Source organism: Grampus griseus (genome assembly GCF_964374135.1).
Source record: "Grampus griseus genome assembly, chromosome: 7".
Taxonomy (NCBI): Eukaryota; Metazoa; Chordata; class Mammalia; order Artiodactyla; family Delphinidae; genus Grampus; species Grampus griseus.
The window spans coordinates 5476519-5502877 of NC_139001.1; the positions used below are offsets into that span (position 1 = coordinate 5476519).

General features: G+C 55.0%; 1 protein-coding gene across 1 annotated transcript in view; it reads right to left on the reverse strand.

Annotated features, from left to right (window-relative positions):
• Positions 1-668: 668 nt before the first annotated feature.
• SH3BP4 (SH3 domain binding protein 4) overlaps positions 669-26359 on the reverse strand; it is a 94327-nt gene continuing 68636 nt past the window's right edge. Inside the window, exons 2-5 of the mRNA XM_082658366.1 lie at positions 21069-21316; positions 13921-16268; positions 3712-3900; positions 669-2680 (exon numbers count right to left, since the gene is read on the reverse strand). Coding sequence (XP_082514492.1) covers positions 2456-2680; positions 3712-3900; positions 13921-16268; positions 21069-21186 — 2880 coding nt within the window. The 5' untranslated portion in view covers positions 21187-21316 and the 3' untranslated portion in view covers positions 669-2455. The remainder of the gene's footprint in view (positions 2681-3711; positions 3901-13920; positions 16269-21068; positions 21317-26359) is intronic.

Genomic DNA, 26359 nt, shown 5'->3' on the forward strand with positions numbered 1-26359 from the left:
AACACGCCCCAGGCCCATGGTGGGGAGGAGGTGAGCCTTTTGTGGTCCCTGTACTCTCTCGGTGCTGCAGACACCCTGTTCCCCAGGTCTGGCCTGGCCTTGGGCTCACTGGTGCCTACTCAGCCTTTGGCCTTGGATTCAAGTTACTTCTCAAGGGGGCTCTCCTTAGCCCCACTCCTCCCTGCCACCTGCAGGTGGGGCTGGTCTCCATCAGTTGCCCCCCTTCCCTCATCCTGTTCTCTCCCTGGGCTTGGTGAGCGCAGGGCCTGTGGGAGTCCGGCCTGTTGTAACCTGATGAAGATGCCCGGCCCTGTCCGGCCCTCAGCTGTGGATTTTGGGTTTGGGATTGGCCAGTTCCAGGTACCCAGGACCAAGAAAAAGGAAAGCCACCCACTTGAACCCTTTGGGTGCTCTAGGCAACACTGATTCCCATTAGTTAGTTGATGACTGAGATCCCTATATTTCAAGAACAATTAAATCAATAGCAAGAAAACAGATACCCACTAAACCAACTGTCACACTGTCACCTAGGGGAGACCGGGTTGGGACGGAGCCATGGTTCTATGCACAGACACTTACGCTAGGTTTTGTGTTTTATTAAAAGTCTGGGTGCGTACGGAAAAAAAACACACACACTTATGTTAAAATATCCAAAGAAAATTTACTGCAACTTTCGTAGAATTGAATTTGTGCTACAAGACATGTTGCATAGGAAACTATTTAAAGCCCCTGAGGAAAAAAATCTCAGTATTTAAGGTGCGACTGGTTTTGTTTCTTCTTTGGGGAAGAGTGAGAGACGCTCTCTGGGAAGACTGAAGGCGGAGAGTGAAGAACCAGTACGTAAGGTGATTTCGTGTGATGATTTGGGGGAATTGTGTATCTTGGTTCTTGCAGCATAAAACGTGTAGTGTTTTTTTTTTTATTGTTGTTTTCTAGTCAGTTGGCCTTCCGTATTTGAATCAATAGATATATAAGAATGTTTTAGCCCAGTAAGGGATTTACATTGATTATACTAAGTAATTAGCATGTTTCCAGAAAGCAGATTTAGAGAATGAGATGCCAGAACCCCAGATGGCCCAGTATCACTCACGTAAGCACAGCACATATCCTGGCCCCTTCCTGGGGATCAGCTCTATTGATCTGCCAGTATTTCTTCCTCCCTGTCCCTCACTCCCTTCCGAGATGCACGCACAACACAACTGTAGAATTCAGCGCAAGTTGATCTCCGACCATCAAGGTTATCAATGCAACAGTCCGCCAAGTCCCAGATTTTCTGTGGGAAACATTTTCAGACGACATTCATCCGGCACAGATAATCTTCATATTGTTTAAAAAAAAGAGATTCCTCTATGCTATTTATTTCCAAAGAGAGACGGGCACACCAGGAGGGGAGAGGGGTTACGTTTTAGGTGGAATGAAGTAGAGAGTTTGGCAAATGGCAGCAGGAACCTCTGGACATCAGCGTAGGGTGTGCTTGTGGTGACGTTTTCTTCGTGCCCAGAGGAGAGGCTTCGAGCTCTGCAGCGAGCACTCCCCTGTCCCCGGGGAGAAGCAGGACCTCTCAGAGCTGCAGGGGCTGCCTCTCTCCACGTGGCTTATCTCTTTTTTTGGATTAAGGGCGCACAGGCAGGGGCCGTAGAGAATGCCACCTGCCCGCCGCCTTCTCATCTCAAGCGCACCCAATCGCTCCTGCTGGATTTCACTCCTCCTGCTAAAGCTCAAAAACGCTTCCCCTGTGCTGTGGCCGTTCCTCTACTGCAACACGAGGCCACGGTACAGAAGGTAATAAAAATCACAGGGAATCGCAGGCCTAGGACAGCCTCAGGGAGAAGGCGCACGGACCACACTCATTGACTGAAACACCACGTTTCCTATTTGATTTCTTTTCTTTTTTACAAGTACAGAGGCAAAAAGGTCCAACATCTGAACGAGTGTCTTTCCGTGCTAAGTGTTGAAATGCAAAGAGAATCCGGTGATCAGAAATGCCCCCATGACCCTTAAATACATATATACATCTGTAACATAATTTAAAAAGGTCTTTATAGAACATAAAAACCTCAACAGTATCTGCCCCTATGAAGTATTTTCTTTTTCTTTTTTTTTTTTTACCTTTATGGTCCATTAAAAAATTAGATACCACCTTTCTCGTACGCCCCCCCCCCATACTTTAAAAAAAAGTTATTTAAATTTATACTTAACAAATAGAAAGCTATTTGATTGGCAACAACCTGCAGTAGAAATTCCCTCCAGGTCTCTCCCGTGACAGAGGAGGCGGGTGGAACATCGCGTGTGCTCGGTCCTGGGTGTGGGTCCAGCCAGGAGGGACCCTGGGTCTGTCTGAGCTGACCTTCCCTCCCTCCCCAGTTCTAAGTGCCCGCCTGGGCATCCGGGGCAGACAGAGGGCACGCACCCCGGGGCAGCCCTCTGGGAGGGCGTCAGAAGGTCGCAGACCCGTTCAAATCACGAGGTCGTCGTGGTCCACGGGACTGAAAGCGGCCGCTCGCAGGATGTCCAGGGAGTTGACCATGATCAGGGTCCCTGTGAGGTGTTTCCAGCGCTTGGTGATGGGGTTTTTCATCTTATCCAGGCCAGTGTGCAGCTCCTGGATGACATCCCGGTAGCTGTCCCCGACCTGGTGGCTCCAGGTGAGTAGAAAGTCGTACGCAGGCTTCCACATGGCCTGGGTAGTGGAGTTGTCCAAAACCAAAAGAGAGAGAAAAGATTAGGGGACACTGAGAGACTGGGTCCTAGAACCTCTCCTAGTACCAGTGTCTCTGTTCATCACTGACACAACTTTTTTTTTTTCCAGTATGCGGGCCTCTCACTGCTGTGGCCTCTCCCGCTGCGGAGCACAGGCTCCGGACGTGCAGGCTCAGCGGCCATGGCTCACGGGCCCAGCTGCTCTGCGGCATGTGGGATCCTGCCGGACGTGGGCACGAACCCGCGTCCCCTGCATTGGCAGGCGGACCCTCAACCACTGCGCCACCAGGGAAGCCCCCTGATGCTACTTTTTAAAGAGTGAAATGAACCCAAAGAAGCCCCCTTCGTCCCGGGCCAGCACATTTCAGAGGGAAGAACCACACGCCTTGTGTGAGAGCAGGTGTTTAGTACCAAGCAGTGACTGCACAGATAGAAAGGTTTCTCTCTCCTTCCAACCTCCCGCAGCACTTTCCGTTTATTTAGAAACTCCTCACATCCATCAAGGATGCCCTTATTCTTGGGACTCCAGCTTCCGAGGTCCTGCAAGCCTGACCGTCTTTCCAGAAACTTAAAGTGACCACCACTATACAAGTGAGAAAACAAAGACTCCCTGAGCAGGAACCCAACCAGCCTTGGCCGAAGCTGACAGCATCCCAGGTATGCATTTCACACCGTGTGGGGTGGAGCCCCAACCAGAACTGATCACGAAGGGCTCCGTCAAGCACCATCGGGCGGAAGGTAATTTAAGATCAGGACCAGGGACGGATGGGCAGCTCTGAGGATGCTGTTCCAATGCCCCACTTGACGGGATAGTGGCCTTGCCGCCGCCAGGGCCCGGGCTCACAACTAAGGATCCCGGGAAGGATGAGACTTGCTCCCGCTCGGCGAGAGCCTGCTATGTGCCCAGCACCTGCCTTCACGTTTTACCTATGTTGTCCTCGTAAAAACGCTGTACAGTAGACATGGTCCTCACTGCATTTTACAGGTGGAGGGAAGGGCAGCCCCACTCACCTCGCTGTCCACCACCCCATTCCTGTCCCGGTGGGGAGACTCGTATGCGTCCATCTGCTGCTTGGACACCTTGGCGAGCTTCTCGGCCAGCTCCCTCCAGCGCTGGGCCACCTCGACCGCCGTGGTCAGAAGCACGAAGTCCTGGATGAGTCTGACCACCAGGCCCTGGCAGTCCATCTTCAGTAAGGCCTAAGGAGGAAGGAGCAGGCATGAGGCAAGACACAGGGCAGGCTCTGGTTTCACGGGAAGCCTGCACCGCAGAGACCACGAGCCAGCACCCTCAACACTGCAAGGCCTGAGCGCCAGCACTGCCGGGACTCCCAGGTGCAGGAAAAACCACGATCTGTGGGAGGTACTGGGTCCCCCCCCACAAATTCTCGTCCTCCTGGAACCTCCCAACGTGACCGAATGTCAAAGTAGGGATCTTTGCAGATGTAATTAGCTAACATGAGGCCCCATTGGACTAGGGTGGGTCCCTCGTCCAATGACTGGTGTCCTCATAAAGAGAGAAACAGACATGCAGAGACAGAGAGAAGCAGTCCACGTAAAGATGGAGGGAGACATGGGGTGATGCAGCCACGTCACTGGAGCCACCAGGAGCTGGGAGAGGGGCACGGGCCAGACCCCCTCAGAGCCTCCAGGAGGAGCCAGCCCTGCCGACACCTCCAGACCTGTCACAGGATAAACCTCTGCGGCTCAGAGCCTCCCAGCTTGCGGTACTTGGTCGCAGCAGCCCCGGGACGCTGACAGGCAGGGTGAGTGGGATGACAGCTGTTCATCTGTTCCCTCCCCGACTGGGGCACCTGGAGAGGTGATGCCCTTTGCCCAGACAGCCAGCTCAGCATGGCCTGGGGCTCAGGGCAGGACAAGTTGACGTCTGCAGGTGGGGAGCCCCAACGGGCAGGAGAGGTGCAGGTGAGGGCTCAGACCCAGGCCTCTCACGTTCTCGAGACACACGAAGGCCTCGCGTAGGGGGGAGGCTAACAGGACCATCAAGAAAGTCTCCAGGATTGATGGGACTGTTCCCTCGGCAAAGCTGCGAGAGCCTTCTAGTGTCTCTAGGATGGGGATCACTAACTATGGAGGGACAGGGGCTCAGGAGGGAAACAAACGCCCGTCAGCCAGGAGGGAGGCAACGGCCAGAGCCTTGCCCAAGTCCCGGCACGGCCCGAGCAGCACAGGGCCACCTTGGACTCGATCTCCCATCCAGGAAAGGGGCTGGTCAGTCAGGTGGGCTTCCAGCACAGCGCTCGACGTCCTGCGGGTTCTGAGTGGCCCCAGGCTGGAGGCTGTGTCACATTAGCATTTCTGGCTCAAGGAAACAAAGCCACATAAGCAGCACAGACCCGCAGCCCTCCTGTCCGCACGCATCACCCCAAGCTACGAGCTGCACGGACGGCTGCTGCGTGTTGGGCTGCGGGTCCGGTGAGAGCCGGTACAGTGAGTGTGCAGCTTTGGGCGGCCAGGATGGAGCCCCAGGCAGGGGGAGAAGGCGCGGTGAGAACCAGACCCTCATCTGCAGAGCCTCTGCCGTCCAGCACATCCTCGGGCTACAGCCTGACACCTGCAGAAGCGGACGTCGAGGATGCAACCAAAGAGATGCTGCTACCAGTCACCGGGCCCGGCCTTCTTTCTGTCCCTCTATGCTCTGTCCAAGCACCTGACGTCACTTCAAGGCTCCGAAGAGAAAGTGTTAAAAACAGCAACTGACCAAGCAGCAAGGCCCTCCCCAGCTGAGCCAAACGCACGGCTCACGCGCTCCCTCCAACATCCCGTGAGGACGCAGGCGGCCTGGCGTCTGCACAGCATCAGTCTGCGGGGCTGCTACTTGAAAGAACGCCGCTATTTCTGAGTATTCTCACCTGCGTTTTATGTTTATTTGGGGGGAACTTAACAAATGAAGAAATGGTGACTTTTGGGGGAGTCCCTGAATGCAGAGGCTGATGCCCCAGCATCTCAATCTTTGCCTTTAAAACATAGGATCAATCTGAGGCCGTCCTGGGTCCGAGGGGGCCATAAAGGTGGGAAGGCAGAAGGGAGCTTGAGGACCACATGGTCCTTTTCTGATTTTTGTTTTTGATTTTAAATAAACTACCTTCATTGAGTATTTCCAGTGAGCCAGGTGCAGGGCGCATCTACCTCTCAGAACCCCCATGAAGGGAAGCCAAGCTCACCCCAATTTGCAGGTAAAATCGGAGGGAAAGGGAGGGGCTCCCATACCTGGTGAGGGGCTCCAGGCAGCCTGTCCCCAGCTGCTACCCACCATGTGGGTTGCACGGTGTCTGTTTTATAGACCCCGAAGAGGCTGAGTGGCTTGTCCAGGGTCCCACAGCTCGAGGGCACAGAAGTGGAGGCAGGCCCAGACCTCCCGGTGCTCAGGCCAATGGCCTTTCCAACTGTGTGGGCACCGCGTGACATCAGGAACCGAGCACGAGGCGTCATCTCAACGATTTACAGACTTCAGAAAATGGTCTCTGAACTTTGGTATCTTCAAGTGAAATTGTTTGAAAGAACTTAAATGTTTACTAGATTTGTGCTGCAGAAGATGTGAAGAGTATACAGGGGTGTGTGTGTGGTATGGGGGAGACGTGTGATAAACTGGTAGAATTCTGGATTGAAATTCTTTTGCCTGAATAAAAAACAACAACAAGGTCCTACTTATAGCACAGGGAACTACATTCAATATCCTGTGATAAACCATAACAGAAAAGAATATGAAAGCAATGTATATATATGCATAACCGAGCCCCTTTGCTGTACAGCAGAAATTAACACAACAATGTAATTCAACTCTACTTAAATAAATTAAAAAAAAAAAGTTTAAAAAAAATTCTTTTGGCGTGGTGTGGTTTGAGCCCAGACACACAGGAGAGGCAGGTGCCCTCCAGCCACGCCTGGTGTCCTGAGAAGGTGTCTGGCCAACCTCCCGTGACAATGGTCCCACCCAGGCTTCCTCACAGTGTCCCAGCAGTGTCTGTGCGCTCAGTTACCAGGCTCCGCAGGTGGCCTTGTTTTCTAGGTAACAGAACACTTCAGAGTCACCTGCTTCTGATTCGGGTATCCCTGGCGGGGGCGATCAAAGCTGCTCTCTCCCAGGACACCGGGTGCAGGCACAAAGGTCCTGAGAAACTCAAACCCTCTCTCTGGCCCCGAGCGGTCACAGCTGGGGCAGAGCGCTGCCCACACCACCGCCAAGGGGTAGTTCATGCCTTTTTTTTGTCTGAACGGCACATTTTGGGTGCCCACCAAGTCTCAGCAATAGAAAATTTCTCAGGGGCAGGGATACGGTGCTGGAACCTTTTCCCTGTAGCATCCTCTTTAATTTCTGCACACACACCGGTATACACAGGTGATACCAGAAATAAAGCACAAGGCTGGTTCCAGCTGGACTCTCACGAGCTGGAGTGACCCATGACTTAAGTCAGGGTGGCCAAGTCTGTTCCAAGGGCAAGACAGGACCTATTTTTGGCTTTGTGGTCATGGCGTCTCTGCCTCAGCCCCTCGACTCTGCCCGTGGGGCGTGAGAACAGCACGACAACACTTGAACGAGTGGGCAGGGCTGCGTTCCAGTAAAATTTCATTTACAAAAGCAGGTGGCCCGCGGGCCAGTGTGTCAATCCCTGTTTGAAGAGACATTCTTATGAAAATACAACAAAACATCATTTTGCTGTATGTTCACTTCACCCCAGTCGTGCTCCCATTCCTGAGATGCTGAAACACCAGAAGGGCAGTCACCATGGCAACCCTGCTCCTCCCTGTAGTAGCAGCCTTGGGCTGTGGGACCACCTGGCAGGAAGTCCCCAGGAACCTCCCTAGGTGCACAGCAGGTAGTTAACTGTGTCCTCTTCTGAAGGATAAAGAGATTTTGCTCCTGATTCAGAGAATCCCTCCACACTGTCCTCTCCAGCCCTAGCTCTCCCCGATCTCAATCCCCCCTTATTTCCATTAGTTTTCAAGGTTCTCAGTGTTGATTTCACCCCGCACCTCACTCCTAAAGCAACCACCCACCTTGACTTATATCCTACAGTAACTTTCCCTTTTTCAGAGAAACTTCTCTGAGAGCCCAGACAATCCATCCTTCCTTCCTTCCTTCCTTCCTTCCTTCCTTCCCTCCCTCCCTCCCTTCCTCCCGGCCAGAAGGACAGACACTGTGCCTCTCGTAATCCCCAAAGTTGGGAATAATCTCTTACACTGAAAGCGTGTTGTTGAACAAAAATACTTCCAGTTCAAGGAGAGCTGGGTTCCTCAGGGTTCTGTCTGCCACCCTCCACACACACACACACACACACACACACACACACACACACACACACACACACACACACACACACACGAGATGGCCATCACCCAAATCCACGCAGCTCTACAGCACGAGCCAAATCCTCCTCTCTCCTCAGTGCTGAGTGTTGTCATTAAGTCCTGGTACAAACACATAGCAATGTCTTCTGCTTGGGCTTTCGACCACGCTCAGAAAACCCTTCCCCAAACCCACAAAGTGTATGAGAAGCAACATTAATGCCCTAAAAACAGAGGAACGTACTCTGTCGTTTCTTGCCTTCATGAAACAAAACAAAAACCGACATCGAAACCCAAGGCTCAGAGAGGGGAGGAGAGTTATACACACACCAGCAGGGCTATTCAGTCTGGTCGCTGCAGTGATAGCTCTTGACACCAGCAGGGCTGTTAAGGCATCCCCTGTCATTCTCAGGCCTTGCACGCCCCGAAGTGACACCCACTGCCACGCGCCAACGCTGGCTCCTCCTGTCTCGGGAGGGCTCCTACAGCTCGCAGAATGTTGTCACGGAACGGACAGGGACAAGCGTGCAGAGCCACGGGGCCGGGACCCGGCTTGGAGCAGAGCTGGTAATGGTGAGACCAGGCACCGCTGCCCTACCGGAGACCGAGGACCAGAGCACCTGCCCGGCTGCGGGGCGCGCAGGCTCCACGCAGACACAGAGCCGCTTGTACATGCTCTCCGGGCGTGTACAGGATGCAGAATATGGACAGCGCAGGGCAAACTCCGGGGACTGAGGAATATCGGCAGTGTCTACACTGCAGACCACTAACACGGGCCGCCTCTGGGAGACGGGCCGGGCACTTTTGCTGCTGGCCCTCAGGACAGGCAAACAGCACCGCAGAAAGCAGCATCTGCTGTTTTCACAAACAGAAAAGTCAATGAGGATGATCTTCATTCCGGAAAAAAGCAAAACCCGGGGTGAGCCACGGCAGCGGGGCCGACCCCAGGACCCCAGGGGTTCTGACGGTCAGTACGCGTGCACGTTGCCTGGGAACTGCCGCAACCCAGACCCAGGGCCGTCGGCCATCCAATCCCTACCCGCCAGGGCAGGATGCAAGAACACCCCGGGCTACGGCACAGGGCGCCCTCTTGCTAAGGTCGGCCAGGTCTGAAGGCAGATGTGGGTAAAAGCCAAGGGATCCAGGCACAAGCGTGTGAGGGGCTCCCCGCCTCGCAGCACTTCCGTTTGACCTGTACTTTCCATCTCTGACCTCTGCTAAAAATGACCCGCCCACTCATTGCCTTAACAAGAGGAGAATCCAGGGGTGTGTGTGAAAATTAGATCCTCCACTGCCAGGTGTCCCGGTATTCTGAAAGAATGACACTCAGAGGGTGTGTGGGGGGGAGGGGGAGACTGGCTGTCACCTGAGTGGCTCTGAGACTAGAAGGCAGCAAGGAGCAACACACCTGGGTAGATCCCCAAGGAGCAGGGACACACCTGGATCCCCAAGGAGCAGGGACACACCTGGATCCCCAAGGGGCAGGGACACACCTGGATCCCCAACGAGAAGGACACACCTGGATCCCCAAGGAGCAGGGACACACCTGGATCCCCAAGGAGCAGGGACACACCTGGATCCCCAACGAGAAGGACACACCTGGATCCCCAAGGAGCAGGGACACACCTGGATCCCCAAGGAGCAGGGACACACCTGGATCCCCAAGGAGAAGGACACACCTGATTTCCAAGGAGCAGGGACACACCTGATTTCCAAGGAGCAGGGACACACCTGGATCTCCAAGGAGCAGGACACACCTGGATCCCCAAGGGGCAGGGGCACACCTGGATCCCCAAGGAGCAGGGACACACCTGGATCCCCAAGGAGCAGGACATACCTGGATCCCCAAGGGGCAGGGACACACCTGGATCCCCAAGGAGCAGGGACACACCTGGATCCCCAAGGCGCAGGGACACACCTGGATCCACCTGGCTCCCCTTCACGTCCCCTAAACACTTAACACCCCCCTCCCCAATGCCCACAGAATAAAGCACAAGCATTATCCAGCCCAGGTGGCTGCGTGCCTCCCTCCCATCCCCCCATGTATCATCATCTTGATTCAACCCAGCCTCCGGCCTCTCCCAGCCTCTGGTTCTACCCCATCCCGTTCCTCTGCACCCTTGGCCCTTGCCCATACCGTACTTTCAACCCGACAGCCCCTCCCTGTTGGATGGGATTCTGCACATCCCTCCCTCAGTCAGGGGGGATGTTTGCCTTTCCCTGGTCCACCCATGCCAAGGGGATCTTTTCTTCGGGGCCCATTACAAGTCTGTCTTGCACTCCTGTGGTTGTTCACTCGGCATCTCCCTCAGGGGAAGGCCCAGCACCCAGCACCCGCACTGAGCACACAGTAGGCACCCAAGAAATGCTGAATGAGTTTGGGGCACAGACACCTGCCTGGCTGGCGGCGACGGCTCTTCCGAGCTCCGTCAGAAGCTGCAGCCTTACACCCGTCACCCGTTCTCGCTGTGCCCATTCCAACCCACAAGTCCCCCCAGCTAAGAGATCCCCAGGGGTTCATTCAATGACCTCTAATGCCTGGGGACTCTGGGAGCCCTGTCCACCCTGGTCACTCTCTTTGGGGTCAGCCCAGCATCATGCCTCCTCCCATTTTCATTATAGTCGGGGGGGCATCATCGGTGTTGGATGGCCATCCTCTGTCACAGACATGCATGGCTTCTACTGGAGAGCTGGGCGGACCGGGGACAGAGGGGCATTTTCCACGGTGGTCACACCATGCGGGTGAGCAACGCAGCAGAGGCACAGCAGGAGGTCATACGGGTACATAAGGTGCCCCTGGACCAGCTCTGAGATTGAAAACATGCACTAAAACAACAGAAAGAGGGGACGGAACCAGAGCACAGGAACATGTCTGACCTCACGAGACTGCGTCCAGATCAGATTCTTAGCCTGCATCCGTTCATTCATTCACTCATTCATTCACTCATCAACCATCTGGTTGTTTCCTATGGGCCAGCATCCCTTCCCTCGTGGAGTTCATATCCAGTTAGGGTAATGACAAGAACCATGAATACAAGTAAACAAGACCGTTTCGGATTCGAGAAAGCACCGTGAAGACAATGCTACAGTAACACAGACGGTCAGTGACCCAGAGACACAAGGTTGCTTTATCCAGGGTTGCAGGAAAGGTCTGACAAGAGGACATTTGAGCTGGAATCTGAAGGACGATAAAAAGCCACGACGTGAAACTGGGGGAAGAGAATTCCAGGCAGAGGGAACAGCACGTGCAAAGGCCTGGGGCAGGGCAGCTGGGTGTGTCCAAGATACAGAGAAAAGGCCAGAGTGGCCGGTGTGCAGGGGCAGGGAGGGGCCCCCGGGCTGTGATAGGCGGCGCTGGGTCTTACAGGGCCTGTGGGGCAGAGGAAGGGGCTGGACCTTGTGCTGAGAGCAGTGGAGGGAGGGACAACTCAGTTCTTGATTCTTTCTTCCTTCCCATCTCCCCGCAAATTTACCATCCAAAACCTTCACCCCTTCTAATTCGTTCAATCACTGCTTCCAAACCAAGGAGCCATACTAAACAGAAAACTACCTTCAGAACGAGAGCGGTGGGGAAGAGGTGGTCTGGCTGCGACACGGCCGGAGCGGGGGCGGGTTAGATCAGTGGCTGAGGCCCCAGGAAGCCCGAGTGCTCAGTGGTTTGTTACGTCCCTGGAAAAAAAACACCTGGTTTCCAGTGACTCCTGAGACATGCTGGGATAAATCAGCCTGTGGTTTCTAGAAGTCTGGCCAACCATTCAAATCTGCCAGCCCACAAGATGAAGAGATAGGAGAGGGGGTGGTGGGGTGGGGGGTGGGGGGGGGGAATGCTGCAAAACCGGTTTCACTTCTGTACCGCAAATCTAACCTGTCTCAGGGCCACGTTCCTGCCAAGGTCAAGGTTCATTTCCTCCTCTCTGGGAGTCCTGGTGGCTGTGGGCCTGGCGGGGGGTGGGGGTGGGGGGAGGGGGGGCAGGGAGATGGTCTTGGACGCACACAGACCCCCGTCCTCACACACAGTAACCCAAGGAAGCCCCCTGAAAAACCTGCTCTCAGGGAAAGTTCTCCAAGTTGAATAAAACAAGATGGAAAGAAATGAGCAGGAAATGGAAGTGAGAGCCGCCTCTGTGCCGCCCAGGTTGATGCATCCTGCACCTCTGCCGGTTGCAGGTGAGCATCTTCTAGCTGTGACGAAGGAACGGTCGATACCCTTTATGTTCCATGAATGCACATCATTCCACCGTCCACGGAGGATCCCGGCTGGACGCTCACCCCGGCCCGCTGTGCGAGGTCCATCGCGAGGGCACCGGGCAGCTCGGGCTGCAAGCAAGCTCCGGGAATCGATCTCACAGGTGGGCCAGCGAGGCGAGCCCCTGAGGGGAGGGTCCTGGGGCCCAGCTGTGCAGGAGCCCCATCCAGCGCAGGGGTAGCCTCCTCTGCTGCCCATCCCTATCCCCGCCTCACCCCTCCCCATTGCCATGACAGCTGGCTTCCTCCCCACCTCCCCCAGCTGGAGCTGCCATCGCGACCCGTCAGCGACGGATGCCCCCAACGACCCCCTGGATGCCACCTCCAGTTCCCGTCTCCCTCCTCCGGGCAACGTCAGGTTCTCGCCTTGCTCCACGCATCTGGCACTTTCTAGTATCTTGGGGCCACCGACAAGGGGTCTTTCTTCATGCCCCGATCCCTTGCCGGACTGCAATGCATACTCCCTGCAGCAGGGGCCATGCCACCGTGGACCGTATTCCCTTCTGTCCCCCCAGCCCCACGGGGCAGCCCAGGACGTGCATGCAGTGATGACCCTCGGCTGTACACCTCTGCCCACGCGTGCATCCTCACTCACGCAGACACGCCTGGCCCATCCGTTCCAACAGGCATTCACTCAGGATGGCAAGTGCTGGGGGGAAGGAGGGGAGTTGAAGCGGCAGAAGTTCAGGGGCGCTGGGAGTCACACCTCACAGAGATAAGGAGGCGAAAAGGACTGTGTGGGGTCGGAGGAACATGAGAGAAGAGCCTGTGACTGAGGCCCGGGGGTTTCCCGTGGGAACAAAAACTAGGGGCGTGTCCACATCACGAGGACCAGGGAGAGACCCGAGTCGGCTTCTATCACAGAAAGAAGTCGACAGAGAATGTCCGGCACAGATCTGACTAGGGATGCCCAGAGGACATTAGGCTTCTCCCAGGTATAACTCCTCCAAGGCCACCACAGCCGAACTGTGGTGAACAGTTAAGAGTGGACTACCTGAGGGCGTCATGACCGGCGCAGAGCCCAAGCCTGTTGGAGGCCGTGATCGGGTCCAGAAAGCTCCCCATTTGGCTTGCGGGCCGGCTGTGCCCAGCAGTGGGACTCCCCCCTCTTTACTGCTTAGGGTCCAAGTTCCCAGTTGTGCTGGCAAAACAGCGGCCGTCCTCACCCCAACTCCAACACACGCAAGAAGGAGGAAGAGGAAATGACACAGAGAGAGGGGAGAAACTTCAAGTAACGCCTGGAGAGAAAATCTCACAACAAGATAAAGTCAGACTTTGGGGCGAGTCACAGGTCCCGCTGGGAATCTGATGAAAGGATGGATCTTGTCCCAAGAGATCTAAACAGGGGCAGGTGGCGCACAGGGTCCCCCCTTGCGTCCCCGACCGGGCAGGCAGAGATGCATGCCGGACCTCCAGAGGAGCTCACAAATCCAGCAGGAGGAGACCTGGACGACCCTCGCCGCAGTGGCTCCGAGCTGTTTGGGGGCCCCTACCGGTCCCACGTCAATGCCTATCCCCAGGCGTGTGTGAGTTTCAGGGAGCAGAACGGGGGCCCAGACCCCGGCCCACTGACTCCCGACACCACACCCGTTCGCACACGCGCAAGGGCAAGGCTGAGGCTGGACCGAGCCCCATGCTCTAGGAACCCAAGCCCCACCGGGCACTTACCATCATGAGCTCCTTCTGGAAGGATTTCCGGTCTTTGTTCTCCGTGCTGTTGCAGTCCTCCTTCAGCTTCTCCAGGACGGACGCCACCCGCTCGGGCTCGCTGTCCAGCTCGGCCCGGCAGAAGAAGGTGAGCGGCAGGTTCCCGTAGCCCAGGGCGTCGGCGAAGGAACGCCAGCTGCTGATGTTCTCCATGAGCAGCGTGCGGACGGAGGCGTAGATGTAGGTGAGGAACTTGCACGGGCGCAGGATCTGTTCCAGCAGCAGCGACGTGCTCAGCTCGGGCCCGGAGAGGAGGCTGGGCCGCGCCTTGCCCACCACCAGCACGTTCTTGGCGTGCACGAGGCCGACCCTGCCCTGGTGGTAGCCGATGTACCACTCCTTGGTCCACAGCTGCCCCTTCAGCCGGATCTTCTCCTCGCTGAGCAGGGCGATGGCGTCCCCCTTCTTGTACTCCAGCAGGTAGTGGTTCTTGCTCTGCCGCACCACCGTCTTGAGTAACTTGCCAAACTTGAGGCTGGACACAGGGCGGTCCTGAAAAGTCGGGTACTTGGTGGTGGCAGCAAACGGGGACAGGATGATCTTCCCGACCTCGTTCTTCTTGAGGAACCGTCTCTGCCCGGATGGCTTGACGGCACTTTTCGGGGGTGGCTGTGGGGTCTGGACGCAAAACTGGGTCAGGATGGCCTCCTGGTCGTCTTTCACCTGGACCCGCAAGGTGAAGTCGGAGAGCTCGCTGGCGTTGTGGCAGCTGATGGAGAAGATGAGGCGGCTTACCTTGCCCAGCTTCACCTGGAAGCCTCTCACGGCCTTGGCCTGCTCGCTGGCTTTGACCTCGTAGTTGGTCATGTTGGAAAACATGCAGACTCGGAGATCCTGGGGCCTGGACAAGACGAACTGGTGCTTGCCCCAGAGCTGCAGTGCCACTGGGGCCGGGCTCGGGGCCTGGCGGGTGACCTCGCTGACCAGTAGGGTCTTGGGGGCACAATCATGCCCGAAAATGGTCACCACCGTCTTGAAGGATGGGTGGATGTGTTTGGGGCCATAGAGACCCACGGTGACTTTCTTATTGATGAAGTCCCAGACCGTGGAAGGGTAGAGGATGTTCGGGCCGTGGGCAACGATGGCCAGGTACATACAGGGCTCCAGGTCGTCCAGCTGGGCCTGGACCGTGTCCCCATAGCTGTAGGTGTGTGGGATGGGGACATAGGGCCCCTCCTTTGAGTCGCTCCTCAGGCACTGGAGGCCCACTGTGCTTTTGCTGAAAATGTCACTTTTCACCTCAGCTGAAACCTTCATCTCCAAGACGATGTGGGTTTTCACCTCCAGGGTGCTCAGCTTCACCTCCAGCACCGGGCTGATGCAGCTGCACCTGTCGCTGTTGAGCTCCAGCGGGGGGTCCAGCAGAGCCTTCATGGAGATCTGCTGCGTCTCCCCTGGAGCCACGTGGCCTTCGGGCACGTGGATGCTGATGCTGGTGTCGGGAAGCTGCACGGCGCCCCCCGAACTCTCCAGCTTGCACACGATGTTCGTCTCCACCGCTTGGGTCTGGCCCCAGCCGGGACTTTGGCCCAGCAAGTCCAGGTCGTGGCAAGACCGGGCCAGCTTCCGGTGGCTCAGCCAGGCAGCCCGGAAGTCCTCCCGGCTCTGGAACTGCTCGGGGGCCGGCGATTTCAAGCCCGTGAAAAACCCCGAGGATGCGGGAGTGTCGGACTTGGCTTGGAGGACGGAGAGTTCCGAGAGGCTGTAGGAACGCTTGCTCCGGAAGAAAGGGTTGTCCCGCCTGACCGTCGGCTCCGCGTGAAGGCGGCTGGTGGCCGGCAGCTCGTCGAAGATGTTGGTCGTCGCTGAGCTGGACTCAGTGAACGAAGATGTGCCCGTATCAAAGAGCAGCAAGTCCACGGTGCTTTGGGGAGTCGGTAGGTCCACGCTGGGCAGCGCTGGCACATTCCCATTGAGAAACGGGTTTGTCTGGACACCATTCCAGAAAGGATTATTACTGTAGGTTTTGCTCGACTCCCTCCTGTCATCTGTCCATCCTCCGAGCAAATCTAACTCCTTGGCTACTTCGTCCGGGCTGTCTGGAAGATTGTCGATCATCCCACTGTCACTTAAGGTGGAGTTCCGGTAGTTTAAGGGCTGCACGTAAGAGGAAGGGATGTAGCCCATCTCCGTGGTGTTGTGCGCGTACCACCACTCCCCGCCTGACGTATCCAGGACGTAGAGGTGGTCGCCCTTGGAGAACTTGAGGGTGGTGAAGTTGGTTGGGCAGTAGTCCTTGATGGCGATCACTTCCTTTGCATTTCCAAAGGGCGTGGGATTGTCTACTAGCAAGGCACTGGGAGAAGGCACTGCGTAAACACAAAGAACAGGAGGTGAGGGCGGGCCCTCAGGGCGAGGCAGAGCATCGTCAAAACCAGGGAGAAGAGAGGTCTGGAAAACCATCACTCCCGACAGGGAGACAACGTGTCCGGCAAGGAAACGACAGAAACAAACCAAAGTAAAATCTGGTGGGCGATTCACCTGACAGACAGCCTAAATCGAGCGTTGTCTCCCCAGATTCTATCACATCCCAACGCACGGTCTGAGTCAGGTGGAAAGGCCACAGAGAGTCTCTCCACCATCCACAGAAACATGAATCAGCATAATGGGATTATCAATTATGTCCCAGGTTTTAAACATCTCATTTTGACCCAACTTTTCTTTACTGTTACTAACTTACCGGGACTGCTGCTAGGTCGAAAGAGAAGCTGAATGTGATTTACTTAGAAAACACAGTGATGCTGCGTTAAGTGACCCACTGCATGTAACCAGGGACTGGAAAAGACCTGCAACAGAATCTCTCGATGTCTAAGAGCTGATTCCATGTCCTGCCTTCAGCATAAAATACATAAACCAAGGGGAAGGTTCCCTTGACTATCAGGCCCGTTTCCTAGTTTCCAAGTTGAACCCATTCTTCATCAAACTGTTTATATGAAATAAGATTTTTGAGGTTGGTCTCTTTCAACCTCTTTTTTTTTTTCTTTTTTTTTTTTTTCTTCTGTATGCAGGCCTCTCACTGCTGTGGCCTCTCCCGTTGCGGAGCACAGGCTCCGGACGCGCAGGCTCAGCGGCCATGGCTCACGGGCCCAGCCGCTCCACGGCATGTGGGATCTTCCCGGACCGGGGCACGAACCCGTGTCCCCTGCATCGGCAGGCGGACTCTCAACCGCTGCGCCACCAGGGAAGCCCTCTTTCAACCTCTTTTAAACGATCATTCAGAACAACATGGAAATGGTCTCTCTGTTACCCCTTGAAAATCAAAGGTTTAGGTCTGGTTGTAATTCACATTCTTTTTGAACAACTCTTTAAGCAATCTGAAAAATGCCAACACTTTAAACAGCGACTCAAGCTAATTTATGGTTCTTGGCGTTCAACTGCATGTTACCAAGGTAGACAGCAATTGGAACAGCAAAAAAAAAAAAAAAAAAAAAAGAAAAGTCATCTAAACAAGTAGGGTGTGTTTTGAAAAATAACAGATAATTAGAAATCTAAGTGTTTTCTCTCCCTCCCATACATAACAAAGTACATATACTCAGAGGATGAAGAAACTTCTTTCTGATGGAAATAAGCCCATATATTTCTCTCCAACCGCCCCATCCTAACTGTCCCTTGTTTTACGGTGTTTGCTGCCTTCCTGTAACAAACAAATGAAAGTAAACTTTAATTGCTTATGTAAACAAGCAAAGAAAGGACTACATTTTTAGTGGAACGACACCTACATCTTGTCTAATATATGATTAAGTCAACAGACATCCTATTCTACCAAATTGGTCCTCCTCCCCCCCAAAAAATCATTTGCCAGTTTCCTTTTCCTTTAAAAGGAAACAATGAGGGGACTTCCCTGGTGGTCCAGTGGTTAAGACTTGGCCTTCTAATGCAGAGGTTGTGCGTTTGACCCCTGGTGGGGTAGCTAAGATCCCCCCCCCCACAAAACCCAAAACATAAAACAGAAGCAATATTGTAACAAATTCAAGAAACACTTAAAAAAATAAAAAAGGTCCACATTAAAAAAAGATCTTTAAAATTCAATAAAAGGAAATAATGAAAATTAAATTGCACGTCCTCAGCAAAGTCTCAGGCAATAGAGTAGGAAGCTTCTATTTATTTACACGAACTAAATTACAGAGATATGCTTCTTAGCAGGGTGTGAACCTGGGCCTCGAAGGCTGTCACCTACCACCCTGATTGGGGTGTCGGGGAGAAGCTGGTACTGGGATCACCAGACCTGGGATTTGAATCCACACCCTTAGCAGCGGTGTGATCTCTGGAGCCTGACATTCTTCACGGTGGATGAACCAACCACCTTCCCTCGACGGGCTCTGGCAAGGATTAAGCAAGACGATGGTGATGACGTGATTAGCACAGCGATGCTTAGTACAAGGTAAAGACTCACACAATGTTATGTTTAAAGAGACATCTCCGGCCCCCTCCTAATTTAATTTTTCTCCACAGCATTGGTCATGAACCAATATAAAATGTACCATACACATCTGTGTTGGTTTTGCCGGGGAGGGCGCCATTGCCCCACTAGGGGGTAGGCTCTGTTCAGGTATGTTTTGCTCGCAGTGGTGTCCTTGGAACAGGGCCTGTGTCACGTAGCAGGTGCCCAATAAACACCCGTGGAATGAATGCTCATCCTGTGCGCTTACAACAGAGACGCCATATCCGTGTCACTGGGACAAGGTGTTGTCCAAAGGCTAAGTTAGAATCCCCCTGGGCTGTGCCCTTCTGCTATAAAATCACACTTGACCCTGAAGGGGGGCAGTGACTAAGAACAGCCAAGTCAGAGATAATGGCTTCGAGGGGAGGTGGCAGAAGGCAGATGGGTCAGCTGGGGTCAGGGGATAATATAAGATTTCCCCCCCCACTTTGTTTTCCAGTCACAGGCTCCAGTTTCCTGGACACATCTCATGAAAATGTCACGTCAAAATTAAAACCAAATGAAAGTCAAAGAAAGCTGGCCAGCTACTAAAATCTTGTTAGAATTCCTCAAAAGTTATATCCCTATTGTGTTCCTCCAGAATAGTTCCCTTACAGTAATATTTTTTAAATTAAAAACCAAAGCTATTAGGCAGGCTGTGTACATAACCTGAGAAAACGTATCAGTGCCAATGATCACTTTAGTCTTCTTACCAGACCAGAGAATAAAACTGGTTTTACTCAAAATTGCAAGCACTCTCCTTAGGAGAGGAGCAGTAATAGATATGTCACTCAAGGATGAGGCTTGTCTGATGGGAGACGGCGCCCCTTCCTGTTGGGCCCCCCGTGGGAGTGGACCGCGGCGTGAGCTCCCTTCCAAGACCAGCCCTCTGTCAAACAAGGGCCGCACAGACACCTGGGGTGTACACAAGGCTGGGGCTTCCGGCCAATCAAATGCAGGAAAATCCGTATCGAATTCCATCTTAATGAATTCTGAGAGTGTTGCCAGATTCCCAGGTACCTTGATTTTAATACAAGAAAAATATGCCTGGGTGTCAGGAGGTTCAGTTCGCTGAATAATACATTTCCTACCCTCTGCCTCGGGTCTTATGCAGGAAAAACACTCATTAGGGCAGAAGATTCTGCAGCAGATATTCTGGTTGGAACAGATTCCCACCTTGAAGCCGTTTCTACCGTCGGCACGTGTGGGGAGCAGCTGGGCCGAAATGCTGCCTGGGCCACAGCCTGCCCCTCGGCAGTGGAGTCAGGGGGTCTCTCTCCCCACCTCTGACCCCCCCCCCAAGCTAACCAGCCCCTCCTCAGCCTTCCTCCCCCAGCTGCAGTGTTCTTTGAGGAATAACAGCTCCTCCTAGATCACCATCATCATCTTTTAAAATCCAGCTCTCTGCCCCTCGTTTCAAAATCCCAGCCCAAACGGCATGACTTGAGCTCCCAGTTTCCCACTTCAACCATGACTAGCTGGGTTACAAAGTAAGAAAACAATGCCCGTCACCAGACTGCGAAAAACAAACGGCGCGATTATTCACAGCAACACCCAGTAGGTCCGCTGCTCTTATTAATAAAACCTCATGATTCCCTTGCTAGGCTTTTGTTTAAAAGAACATTTTAAGCGATGCTCAGGGCCACAAGCCTAAAGGACAGACAGGAAAGAAGGGGAAGTTGAGGATAACTGGAAGAGAGGAGAAGAAGGGCAGAAGCAGGCACGGTATGATTTCAGTACATCGGGGTCGTGCATCATGATTTTATCTGGGAGGCAGCAGATTAGCTCCGGAAATATTTACTTAGCACCGATTTTGTGCCAGGGGCTAACGATACAAAGGTAAAGCGAAAGCTCTTGCCGTTGAGCTGTCTGTGGGCAGCGCAATGGATCATTTCAACAGAATTCGGTGAACGCGGTGGGAAAGTCAACTGACGGTGGTGATGGTGATGAGGGCGACGAAGTACAAGATGCCAGGAAGCTCACGGGAGACACTGACCGTGGCCAGTGAGGGCAGGATGGACTCTAGAAGGAAAATGACCCGCTGGCATCCACCTCGGTGTCCAAAAGATAGGCTTTATCACCAGCCCAGTTTTACGCGGCTGTTAGGGAAACCCCGGGGCCACCTCTAAAGCAGGGGTTGGCAAACTCTGGCCCCCGGGCCAAATTCAGCCGGCCGTTTCTGTAAAGTTCCGCTGGAACACAGCCATGCCCGTGACTGCTTTCTCGTTACAATCTCGGAGTTGAATAGCTGTGACAGAGGCCGTAGGGCCTACACAGATTCAAGTATTCACTCTCTGACCTTCTGCAGAGAAAGCGTGCTGACCCCTGTCCCCGGACCCCCTTTTATTCTGCAGTGGCTCTCAGGACCTCATCGACTTAGTACGCTCTCCTTCCCCCTACTTTTGTACGCCACCAAGCTCTTACCTTAATGTCACCAAAACTCATGGAAAGAGAAACAAAGTCTGCATTAACAAGAAGTTTCATTACAAAGAGGAAAATTCAAAACAACCTCCCAACCCATCAAAACAAAACAAGTGGGTATTGTTCCAGGGCTGAATTCATAACGTGATGAAGTTTAGAGAGCTAAGATTTAATTATCTGAACGTGAACTTGGCAGCCTGTAAGTAGAGGAGTCCTTGGGTCTTAGAGCTCTTGCAAACCCCAGCCAGTGCTATTCCCAGGAGCTCACCTTTGACATCATTAAAGCTTGTTTCTGAAAACCCTTCACTCAGGTCAATCAAGGTCCCCTCGGACTTGCACCGCGGGAGGCCGCTGGAGTTGGCAGCTCGGATGCGCTGAGCTGCCATCTTGAAACTCTCTTGCCGGGTGAACGGCTAAGGTTTCATACTTCCCCTCCAGTTATTCCAGCAACTGCTGAAGCTTCTGTGTCAGGCAACCATGCTGCGCTACGGCATCAGCTCTGCAACGTGCTTCTTCCTGTGAGCAGGGGAAGAAGAAAGGAATTTCCCTTGAGCAAGTGAAACACGGTTAAAGAGTAAACTGATGGCAAGTGGGAATCCTCTTTCTTGCAGAGGCCGTGTCACTTTTCCTGGCCCGAGGGAGCAGAGCAGGGCTCACTCCCCGGATTCTATGCCCACTTTATGCCCGTCTCATCTGTTCTGTCGCTGCACACAGCCCCGGCAGTGTTCCCTATCCTGCTGTTTGCACTCCCTCTTCCTGGGGCACAATGAGGCTTGTGAGATCTGCTTGAGCACCTGGCCGGCCCATTCATTAGTCAAAGAGGAGGACAAAACAGGATCTGTCCACACCGCGAGTTCCAGGCTTCAGGGAAGGGGAACTAAATCTCCTTCTGCCCAGAAAGTGGCTGGTCCCATCGTAGGAACAGCCGCCGCTGGGCAAGCAGCACTTGGCATCGCTGCAGTGGGTTTGAGGGGACGGCTCCCTAAATCCTCCCTGGACCCCAAATAAACAAACACAAATAAGACACACGTGGCCACTTGTGGATATAAGGTATTCTTGTGTGACTTCTGCAGACGAAACGTGGTATATTCACTGGATCACTGTGCTGTTACCAAGCCAGCAAAGGAAATGTTTGTGGGAAAGAACACAGATTCTCTCCTTAGGCCTCGGTTTCTCTGGGAAACGGGCACCCGGGCATGTGGCGGGTTCTGGAGGTGAACAAGGTGACTGGCTCCAAGCAGACCTCTCACCAGGGCCAACGGACAGGAAAGGACCTTCCAGGAGCCAATTTCAGAGCAGGGAACTTCACATGCTCTCCCAGAGCGGACCTGGGCAGGCAACGCTCCAGCTGGCCACAGCTGGCCACAGCTGGGCCACAGCACTCGGAGCAGGGGGGTACCCAAGGGCAGGTGAATTTCACCCCAGTATGGCTGGGTTCACGTAACCTGTCCTCAGGTCCCTTGTTCTTTGACTGCTGTCCACAGGCAGCTGGAAATTCGTCTTCTGACACAGGTGGGTGGCCCTCCTCATGAGAGGGACCTGGGGGCCCAGCGCCACCCTCTGCAGCTTCTGCAGCGGGGATGACACAGCCCGGCCCCAGGCTCTGCGTGCAGTAACCACGCAGCAAGCAGACGGAGTTTGCATCCACGCTCTGTGTCTCCCGGGGATGACCCTGAGGTAAACAGCTTACACAAGATTCACTTTCATCTTTGTAACATGGGATAGTAACAGCACTGTTCTGATTTGATTTGCGTGAAGGAGAAAAAGAGAACCCAGGCAAGGCGCTGAGAACATGGGGCAGGGCTCAGTGCCTACGGGAACCCCCCCACCGCCTCGGCCAACGCAGGCGCGCATCAGCAGCCCCAGTCCTGGCTCTGAGGGGCCCGCTGGCAGTGGCTCCAAGGTGGATTCCATGTCATCCCGAGGCCACAGAGGTCGCATTCCTGCACCTGAACACCCTGGAGAGAAGACCTGGGTTATGGGCTGAGCGCGTCCCCCTCCAAATTCATTTGTTAAAGTTCTAACACCCACTGTGGTTATATTTGGAGGAGAGGTCTTTGCCGGGGGGCGGGGAGGGATGAGGTTAGATGAGGTGGGTGGAATCAGGGCTCTTACAGGAGGAGGCACCAGAGAGCTCGCTTCTCTCTCTGCTGTTTGCCAGGTGAGGACACAGCAAGAAGGCAGCCGTCTGCAAGCCAGGAATTGGGCCCTCACCCAAGATCTAAATCAGCACCTTGGTCCTGGGCTTCGCAAACTCCAGAAATGTGAGGAAATAAATTTCCATTGTGCAAGCGCCCCATCCTATGGCATTTTGTTACAGCAGCCCTAGCTGACTCATGCTGTGTGTGAGGAGGGCAGAAGGGGAGAGCAAGGGCCCTGTCATCCTCAGGGCCAGGGGGCCTAGACACACATGCACAGGAGGCGGGACAGCAGTGGCTGCCTCTCTGGGGAGGGAGCAAAGGTGGGCCCGGGGGTGACACGTCCCTTAAATACATGCCCAACCTGTGCCCAGACCGCCGTTCCTCCCACCCACATCCCATCCTGGAGTTCTCCAGTCCATCCGGAACACCCCCCGCAAAATACACAGACACACAGACACACACACACACACAGATACACACAGACACAGACACACAAAGACACACAGACACACACACACACACACAGACACACACACACACACACAGACACACACACACACACACACACACTTCTATTTGTGACTCACAGATCAGCACTCACAAACATGCCAGTTATTTGAAGGAAGGGGTGAAGCACCTGGATGGTTTCCCCAGCTGAGTGGGATCCCAGATTACTTCCATGCCTGCCCTGTGCTGTTACAACGGATGTGACCATGCGCTCGGACTCCCTTTCCCTCACAGAACCATGCACGGAGCTGGGCCTCCAGGAGAGGACAGCACTGACCCAGCTGGAGGCACGAGGCAGCTGTGGCCAGGCTGTGCTGCCCGGCTTTGTCTCCCGGTCCCCACGCAGTTGCATGGCTCCTCCACATGCAGGGTCCACCCTCTAGCCGGGGACACCGGCCCCCACCCATCAGCGGCGGTGGCCTCACGGCTCTGTCCGCACAGGCTGTGTCGGAGCCAGACCAGATACCTGGTCACCGGGCTGTCACGGCTCTGCCCCGACCAGGCAGCCTGTGGCCGCGTGTGGAGCTGTTTACTGAGACGAGAGAACGTGAAAATACTTCGGATCCAAAAGATGAAGACTCGTTTCCTGGCGGGAATCAACGCAGAGGATAAAATGGGATTCGTGGGTGGGCGGGCGGGGAGGAGAGCTTTATGATGGTTTTGAGCCCGCAGCCTGTGTGTGACGGCTGGGCTGTCACATTAATGACAATTCCTACCTGAGATTCTGGGTCTGACCGGGCCTCTTGGGAGGCGGCAGCCGGACACAGGGGAAGGAGCTGGGAGGCGGCACAGGGGAAGGAGCTGTGGGTTACGGCCAGGGGATGCGGGTTACGGCCAGGGGATGCGGTTAGCTGCGGGATCTGACGGCCCCCGCCCAGGCCAGGCTGCTCCCGGGACTGGGACTGAGAGGCACGCCCAGAGAGGGGACCACCCTTCCTGCTGCACGTCCTCCAGGCCCCCCACCCCACAGGCTCCTGCTCAGGACACGGGAACCCCAGCAGCGGGGCGTGTCAGGACAAAGGACGCCAGGGCTCTCCCAGGGCAGCGCATCCTGACCACGCTTCGAGAGATGGAGAGAACGAGGCCCTGGTCCTGGCCCCCACCGCCCTTGGGAGTGTTACCGAGTCCCACTCAACATGGGGGTGCGGAGCACCTAGTGGAGGGTTTTAGAAGAAGCCCAGACGGGCGCAGTCTCGAGGCCTTACTGCACAGCCCTGCTCCCGAGGACCCCAAGGCCTGCTGTAGCAGCGAGGCTCCGCAGAACCGGGCCAGCTGCCCAGAGGAGGTGAGGTGCGCCTGGGTTCTAAGCGGGGTGGGCGGGGGGCATAGCCAGGCAGCGCAGGGCACGCAGGCCTGGAGGACACGGCGGGCTGAGCACAGCAGAAGCTGGAGCGCAGGGGCCAGATCGTGACGGCCAAGGGTCTGGCCTCGGCCCTGGACGCTCCGGGAAGCCCCAGGAGGCTTCTGATGACATAAATGGAAGCAGCAATGCCGTTCTGTCTTTGAAAACTACTGACACAGTTTAGGAGAAGCTGCTGAGAGAGCTGGTGGAGGGGAGAGACACAGGTGGACATGCCAACAGACAGGGGCCATCCAGACGAGCCCCAGCCCACCTCAAAGCCCCGCACAGACGGCCACGTCCTCAACAGAGGAGCTGGCTGAAGTCCGGATGGGGTGGATTTGACCCAGGGCTGGGAGAGTGATAGCCGAGAACTCAGCTGAGGCCCCTACAGGACTCCGGGACAGCTTGCCAAGGGCGGCCAAGGAAAACGGAAATTAACATTTAAGAGCGATCAGATTCCTGCTGCCCCGGCCAACAAGGCAGGAGGGCTGGGGGCGAGGCGGGGGAGGGCCGCGGAAAGCAGGGCCTCAGGGCTGGGCAGGGAGAACAGAGCACAGACCACCACTGGGACTCTGCGAGACAGATCCTTGTTTCTGTTTTGTCACTGATGGGGGACACAGTGATTACCCTGAGCCGCTGTGTGTTAGCAGCTACATAAAGAGATGTGCAGTCCTTTTAAAACACAGATACACGCACTGAGCTTGCCATTCAAGGAAGGTGGAAGCCACTAACTGCACGGCCCTGACAACGTCGCCACTTACCAGCCGGCGACTGAAGTCTGAGTCTGATTCCCGGACCACCAGGAGCCTCGTTCACAGGAGCTTCAATGCGCCCATTCACTCTCTCTTCCTCGGGACCAGGACCCTTTTGTCCCGTGATGCTCAATGCCCCGTGGGCTGCCCAGAATGGCAACTTTTCCCAGGGGCAGGGGGAGACCGTCCTTGGAGCCAGTCCTGACATCCACCAATACATTTGCAGAGAGTGCAGACACCAACCTTCGCCTCGGGCATGTTATTTTATAGCAGAGAAAGACAGGCAGGCAGCCTGGCTGGGCCACGCCTGGGGGCTCGCCCCTCCTGGCACCTCCGCGAGCTGACACCCTCAGGGTGAGGGCTCAGGGCTGAGGCTCTCTGTCTCCACCTCCTCCAGACCCCAACGGAGGCGCAGCTACAAGATGCTGTCAGCTTCCCGCCGTGCTTCACAGAGCTCACCACACCTTTGCGGCTGCCTGTGGCAGTCAGATCCCTGAATACTCCCTCCCTGGTGCAATCCATATGTGACCTTAATTTTCTCAAAGGTCCCTCCTGCAGCTCAAAACCCTCCAGGTGTGACTTGCTTTTAAAGGTGGACATCCCGCCCTGGCACTCAGAGCCCTCCACTGCTAGGCTCACCTGGGCACCCAGGTTTATCACTTACCTCCACCCCCATGTGAACCAGGGACACACTTCTCAAGCATGTGTGTTTCACCTTCCGGAGCTCGCTGCCCTCACCTGTGGCACCAGGAAAAGCGCCTTCTCTCTCCCCACCCTCTTTCTGCTCCGCCCTCCTCCCCGCAGCCCTGCAAGCTCC